At 38.7% G+C, this 7,877-nt stretch overlaps 1 protein-coding gene across 6 annotated transcripts in view; it reads right to left on the reverse strand.

The window, feature by feature from the left end:
- Rbbp5 (RB binding protein 5, histone lysine methyltransferase complex subunit) overlaps nt 1-7,877 on the reverse strand; it is a 34,220-nt gene that overhangs the window by 19,876 nt on the left and 6,467 nt on the right. For all 6 annotated transcript variants that reach the window (XM_023701191.1, XM_004641113.2, XM_023701190.1 and 3 more), the window contains exons 2-3: nt 4,073-4,098; nt 2,771-2,943 (exon numbers count right to left, since the gene is read on the reverse strand). In XM_023701191.1, the coding sequence (XP_023556959.1) occupies nt 2,771-2,943; nt 4,073-4,098 (199 nt within the window). The remainder of the gene's footprint in view (nt 1-2,770; nt 2,944-4,072; nt 4,099-7,877) is intronic.

Raw genomic sequence — 7,877 nt, forward strand, 5'->3', positions numbered from 1 at the left:
AAAAAAATAATAAATAAAACAAACACAAAAGGACTCTGAAAGGTAGAGAAAGACAGGCCAGCCAGGCTGCAGAACCTGAGGCATGACACAAGGTAAATTTTCTGTGGGTTCTTTTGGCCTCACAAGGCCTGGGCTTGGCAAAGGAAGCCAACAGGCACACACAGAGCCTCCAGTTCCAACCCCCCCCCCCCAATACTGTTTCCTCTTGCTGAAAGACAGCCAGTGAGGCAGAAAACATTTTAGAGAAAATCATTGTATGCCAGCCAAAAATCACAGAAAAATCCTTCTCAAGTCAGCAAGACCTGAACAGACAGCCTACACTTCTGCCCTCATCCAACTAAAAAGGGTACCCTCATTCCCTTGCTAGATGCTGTCAGCGATGGCAGAATGGAGGTCTTGACCTTCACTACCACCAGCAGGGATGAGGTCCCCCAGCCCTGTATCACAGGGCCACAGGGGGCATGGAACAAGGCATCTGCGTCCTTCCAGACAGGGCACCATCTGCAGAAACCTAGGGAATAGCCTGCACTTCCAATCCTACCCAGCGGTCTCTGCAAACCAAGCACAGAAAACCAAAAGGTCATTCTACAACTGAAAAATACAGTAACTGATACAGATGAATCAGAAGGCAGTGGAGGCAAACAAAATAAAGATTCAGTAAGCCAGAAACAAAGGACAGTTGCTATGGTTTTCCCTGTAGGCCTTGCAAGCACAGTGTGACTACAGAACAGCGTGCAGTGCCATTTTCCCTTTAAGCCCTTATTCATTGCAGCCCTTTTTTTCTTTCACAGTAATCTTGTATTTCTGTAATAATAGAGGGGACTCTAACCATTACAATTAAATTACTAAAAATCAAAAACAGAAATTTCCCATTTTAAAAAATAATAATTGGGGCTGGTGAGATGGCTCAGTAGTCTAAAGCACCTACTTAAAAAACAAGCTTAGCAAAGCACAAGGGACCACGGTTCAATCCCCCAGCACCACATGCCAGCCAGCCCCGCCCCCTGGTGGGCTGAGCTGGCCACACACACACACACACACACACACACATAAATATTTAAAATAATAATAATAATAATAATCGGCTAAGAGTATAGTCTGATGGTAGAGCACGTAACTACCATGGGCTCAGTCCTGAGCACAAAAATAAAATAAGATCTGCAATTTCAAATTCAATACACTTAAAAATTAGTGACTCATAGTGATCCTCCTGTCTCAGCCTTTCTTTCTTTTGAAAGTTCTGTCTCTTTCCAGGACAGATGGGTCATTGTTGTTAATTTTAAAAATCAATTAGGGGGCTGGTGAGATGGCTCAGTGGTCTAAAGCACCTACCTAGAACAAGCTAAGCTAAAGCACAGAGACCACGGTTCAATCCCCCAGCACCACATGCCAGCCAGCCCCGTCCCCTGGTGGGCTGAGCTGGCCACACACACACACACACACACACACACACACAAAATTTAAAAAAAAAAATTAAAAAAAAATCAATTAGGACTGGACATGATGGCACATGCCTATAATCCCAGCACTTGCTGAGGCAGAAGGATTGCTGAGTTCAAGACCCGACTGGATTACACAGCGAGACCCTGTCTCAAAACAGAAAAAAAATGCTTATGCCTGGAAAGGACCTAAGAGATCACCCAAACTAGTGCTCCCATTCTGTACATCAAAGATGTTTGTGCGTAGTCCACCCATTCATTAGTGGGCAAAAGTACACTGACATCCAACCTTCCTCTCTCCAACCCTTGTACTATCACTTCTGCTTTTATGCAGACAACAGAAAAGTTATGATTTAATTAACGTTGATCTTTAAAATGCTATTTTATGCCCTCAAGTTCATTTCAAAAAAACAAATCCTGTCTCTACATAAAATTCTTGAAGTATGCGCCGTCCACATAGCTCAGCAGATTAAAGTGCCTGCAAGTAGGTGCAGGGGCCAAGGGTTCTATCCCGGGCCTGCCGTGCCAGCCCTGACCCCAGAGCATGCTGAGATGGCAATTAAGACTGGGCATGGTGACATGCACCTGTAATCCCAGCACTTGGAAGACTATAAACAGAAGAATTACTATGAGTCCAATCTAGTAATGAGACCCTGAACACCTTGTAGACCTTCCCCTAAAAAATACAGGAAAAAAAAATTCTTGAAGTAAACAGTTACAGAGAGTGAGTGAAATCAACAGGAATTTATGCAACAGCAGACTTCCGTTCCCTGTATTTGACTGAAAGCCTTATTAACTATATTTCAATGAAGAAATAAGCATGCTTGTGATTGCTAAAGTTGCTGGAATTCAAGAACTTAGACAAGGTGGAACTAGATGCCTGCCAAGCTTCTCTCCTAATCTAGACTTTATTCTAAATGAAAGGTCAATAGCACAATCATGCTAGAGCTGCGAGCTGCAACCTGCAAACATTCAGTATTGAAATGGCCCCAGGCAAAGCCTGACAGGAATCCAATATGGCAATGAATTCTCTCCTCAAGGTACTTCAAGGATATAATGGGCTGCAGGTCTACATAAACTATGACAAATTCTATTACTAACAGTTGAATATTTAAGACTTCAAATATTCAAGTATCTACATGGAGATTAGCAAATATACAGTACATATTAATTCTTCTATCTTAACTCATTTTAATATGTTAAATTTAAAACTCCTGAGATTGAAGGTATGGTACAATAATACAGGGCTTTGTCTAGGATGCACAAGGCCCTGGGTTCTAATTCCTAGCACTGGAAAAACACAAAATAGAATAAAAGCAAAACTTTCTTACCATAAAGAACAGACTGGATGTATATGTGCACTAATTATTTTAGCAATGCCTCTTGTCAAAAAATCCCAGATGACTATTCTGCCATCATTACAGCCAACCGCAAGCAGTGTGCCCCACCTGTTAAAGGTGCAAGTCAGGGCCATACTGATGCAATCCAAAGTGCCATCAGCTTCCTAAAAGGTAAAAGAAACAAAGAAATACAGACAACAATGGCCAGGTATCTAAATTATTTCTTAAAAGTTTCTATCATTTATGACATTTTTCTTTAATCTAAATTAAAATGCATTCCAAAATAACATCTACATGTCTTCTTATACCTTTTAAGTTAGCCAAAATTAAGACATTAATAAAAACTAAAGAATTTTGGAAACAGATGTGGTCAACCCCTTGAATTATCACTTTCAATCCTACAAATCTTCTGGAGGTCAAGTGGACAATATACAACAAAAGTCACTTAAAAAGTCATATATACAGAGGATCAGCCAAATAGCTCAGTGGATTAAAGGTAGATGCTTAGGCACATGTAACGGCAGGGGTTCAATCCCCAGTGTGCCATGCCGGCCCTGCCCCTGGGGCATACTGAGACACCAATTGAGAGTGGACATGGTAGCACGCGCCTGTAATCCCAGCTCTTTGGGAGGCTGAAAACAGGAAAATCAGTACCAGTCCGATCTACACAGTGAGACCCTGGAGACCCTTACTAAAATACAAAAAAAAAAAAAAAAAAGTCAGATATATAAGACTAGGAAATATAGTTCTGGGAATTTATCCCTTAAAAGACCATAATAATAAAGGGCAAGGGATATAGTTCAGTGGGACAGCACCTGTCTGGCAAGTTCAAGGTTGTGAGTTCAATTCTCAGTACTAAAAAAAAAAAAAAGAATATAATAGAAAAACAAAGAACAGCCTATATAGAGAAATAAAATTTTTATATCAGTATTAAGTCATTTAAAATAACCACAATGACTGTAGTAAAGCATATTCAAGTGTTATAAAGCATACTTACACAAATTATTTTATGTAAAAAAACTGATGAAAACCTGGAAAGCACACACACAAATCCATGTATAGGTGATTTGACCATGTGCAAAAAACCCTTCAATTAATGTTTTTGTTTTTAATATAAAGAAAGTGAACTGTAAGATTTACAGCTTTATTGTAAGTTTTCTAGCCAATATCACTTATCCCCTACCGAAATTAAACATCTGATTCCACTGCAAATATCTAATGTTTCTTTGTTACCAAACATCATTACTACATAGTTATCACATCCTTCAAATCAGGAGAGAACTATACTCTTACCTCTGGATAGTTCTGCCCAAATGACTCTGCAACAAAGCAAAGAAAGAGTTGATGGAAAATGTACCACATATCAGAGATCATACAGCTCATGAATGTAAGACAGATAGATGAATATATATGAGCGAATTAATACATATGAATAACATATAGATATGTAGATATGAATGATTACTGTCTACCATGTGCCAAGGCCTAGGCTTCACCCCCAGCGCCATGAACAAAATGAAGTACATCAGTAGCTGGGCAAGTGAAGTGGTGCAAAAGGGGAACTGATGCCTTTTTGGGGTTTCCTGAGGCCACAACCATTTTCACTTCATTATCACACACAGATAGTTTCTGTCTTCTTTGCTCTCATTATCTGAGTTTTCCTGAGCCTATATAACCTGTGGTTACTGTAACAAAGGGAATGCAGAAGCAGGTATTTGAATCTAGCCAATTTCTAGTTAGGCAGACACTAGAGAGCTTTGTAAAACATAAAACAATGCCATTCTTCTAAGTATTTTTAAAACAAAATATTGGGGCAGGGGAGATAGCTCAGCAGCATAAGCACCTGCCTCAAGCACAAAGTCCTTTGATCCCCAGTACAAAAAATAATTAATTAAAACATTCACATAAGTATACAATAAACATACTATCAGTATTTTAAAATAAGCTTTTAAAAACTATGCTTTAACTTTTAAATTAGTAAATATCCATAAGATACATCCCACATAAACAAAAGCATCTTTGAAGACCTTCTATTTCTTTTTCTTTTTTTTTTTTTTTGGTCAGCTCAGCCTGCCCTGAGGGTGGGGGTGGAGCAGCTTGTGGTGCCTGGAATTGAACCAAGTTCCCCTACACCTGCCTAAGCTTGCCTACGGTGTTTTAGACTGCTGAGCTATCTCAACAGTTCCAAGATCTTCAATTTCTTAAAAGTATAAAGGCTCCTAAGATAAAAGCTTGGGAAATGTTGGGTAGGAAATTCAGGTCTAGTTTTCCCTCAACATGTTCTCTGGGCATTTCAGTTTATTTCCATATTTACTACAACGAAGAGAAAGAAAAGGCAAAAATCAAATCAATTCAATCAAACACAAGCTTAAATATCACGAGTTCACTTATATGAGAAAACCAAAACAGAAAAAAAAAAAAAAAAATCAATTCAGTCAAATTATCTTAAGTCCCAACTACTCTCTGAAACCCGTATTAACACAACAGCCAATTAGTAGAGATTATTTCCATTTCTGAGGTCCTCATACAGTGGTCCCTCCTTTTCCGTGGCTTAAGTTAACTGGTGGTCCAGAAACAAATGCAAAATTTCAGTTAAACAATACGTAAGTTTAAAACTGCATGCTGTTCTAAGTAACACGACAACATTTCCCACCACCTCACTCTAGGCGGACAGGCCAAGCTGTCAATCACTCCTTGGCTTTAGTATCTACGATGTTCCTGCTACTCACTGTTACTTAGCAGCCATCTTAGTCATCAAAGCAACTTCTATAATATACAAACTTATATTACTTAATAATGGTCTCACAGCATCATTACTATGTATGTGCAAGACAAAAATATAGTGCACAGAGGGTTTGGTAAAAGTAGTGGTTTCAGATTCCCACTGGAGTTCTTGGAACCTGTTTCCACCCATATGGATGGACTACTGTGGAACAGAACTGGGTTGTAAGACAATCTGGTAATTGACTAAAGACATAATTCTCCACATTCCTCGCCTATCCAAATACTACTTTAGTATGGATGTCTTTCAATGTATTTGCTTTGCTAAATTTGGTACTCGCATATTAGTAATAAACATTTTGAGATTATATGATAATATCCACACATCTGAAGTTTAATTTTGGCAGCAGCCCATATTTGTACTTATTTATGTAATTCCCTAAAAATTTTATCACAGTGGCTTTTTAAACTATATTTTTAGAATTACAACATCAAGGAAATTGTTTCACCATAGAGTGTCTGAAAATTTGAGTATCAACTTGATTGGACTGAGATCCCTAGATTAGTAAAGCACTCATTTGGGGGCTGTGGGAATGTCTATGAGGATGGTTCCAGAGATGACTGGCATGTGGGCCATCCAACTGAGCAGGGAACACCTACCTATGAGCAAGCAGCATGGTCCAGCAGGGTGGGACTAGGAAGCAACCCAGTGGAAGGAGGAAGAAGTCAGCCATTGCCTGCAAACAGCCTCCACTTAAATGGATCCATTTTTCGCTGCTGCCATGGCTTACAGATATCAGACTCCAGCTTCTTCAGCTGTAACCTGGACTTACACAAGCAACACTCCAGGCAGCTCTCAGGACTTCAGCCTTAGACTAGTGCTAAAACATTGGTTATTTTGACTCAGGAATTTCTAGCTCCTTAAATTGAGAAGCTACTGAATCCTCTGGCCTGATAGCACACAGGCAGCCATTGTACAACTGGCCCCGAACCTATAAGGCAATCTAATAAATGCCCTGTCATAATATAGTACTGATTCTGTCCTCTCGAGAATCCCGACCAATACAGTATCCATGTAAGATTTCATTTAAAAAAGAAGGCTACTGCTTTAAAGTTCGAAAGCCAGGTCTATTGCATTTTATCCTTCATAAAAATTAACAGAAAGCTAGAGTAAAAACATTAAAAGTAATCAAAAGAAACAGGCCCTACAACTGAGAAACATGAAAGATGTAAATAAGTGTAAGAAAAGGTGAAAAGATGGATGACCACATTCAATTATTAAAGAAAAGAAAGAAAGGAACTGCAGAAATCACTATCAAGTTAGGATTTTTTTGGGGGGGCAGAACCAGGATTGAACTTAAGACCCTGGCGCTTGCCAGGGAAGCGCTTATTCCACTGAGCCATCTCCCCAGCCTAAGTTAGGAATTTTTGAAAAAAGATTTTAAAGTTATTAAAGTAAAACCTGTAATAGAGAAATATAATTAAAAATGATAGCTTCCAGCTGGGCATAGTGGCGCGTGCTTGTAATTCCAACGCTATGAGAGGCTGAAGCAATTTAGACAGCATAGAATTACTACCTACATTATAAAGCAATATTCACAGTGATAAGGAAAACACAACCAAAAAGAAACAACAGGGGGCCGGGGAGATGGCTAAGTAGGACAAGCACTTGACTGGCAAACACAAGAATCTGAGTTCAATTCCCAGTTCTGCAAAAAAAAAAAAAAAAAAGATCTTGGCTGGGCAGATGGCTCAGTAGATTAAGCGCTTCCCTGGCAAATGCAAGGACCTGAATCCAATCACCGGTTCTGGGGAAAAAAAAAAAAAAAAATCTAGGATCAAGAAACAACAGAAGAAGTCATACAAGAAAAAAAAAAAAAATTTAAAAGAAAAAAGAAAAAAAAAAAATCAGATGGCTCAAACAAAGGAAAACAGAACCAAACTCAGTTACAACAAAGAAATCAGATTAAACTGAAATGCCTCTTTCATGCATCAGATAGGAAAATTTAAGAAAGAGAGCACTACTGTTTAGAAGAGTAAATCTAGCTGTTACAGTAATTCTCTCAAAAGTTATCAAAAAATTACCATGTGTTAATTTAAGAAACAAGATTTATAAAATAAGATCTCATTTTTATAAACATCTGTACAAGCATAAATAAGTATATGAGCATGAAGAAAAATATGCTCATGGATGTATGTGATTAAAAATAAAGAAGGGAAAAGATGGGGGGGAAATCACACTTTTAAAAATACATATATAAAGACTGGGCATGGTATCGCACACTTGTAAGCCAGTGCTTGGGAGGCCGAAAACAGGAGGATCACTACAAGTCTGATCTGCAGTGAGACCCTATAGACCCTGTACTAAATGCATAAA

This window comes from Octodon degus, unplaced genomic scaffold (genome assembly GCF_000260255.1).
Source record: "Octodon degus isolate 3935 unplaced genomic scaffold, OctDeg1.0 scaffold00131, whole genome shotgun sequence".
Classification (NCBI taxonomy): Eukaryota; Metazoa; Chordata; class Mammalia; order Rodentia; family Octodontidae; genus Octodon; species Octodon degus.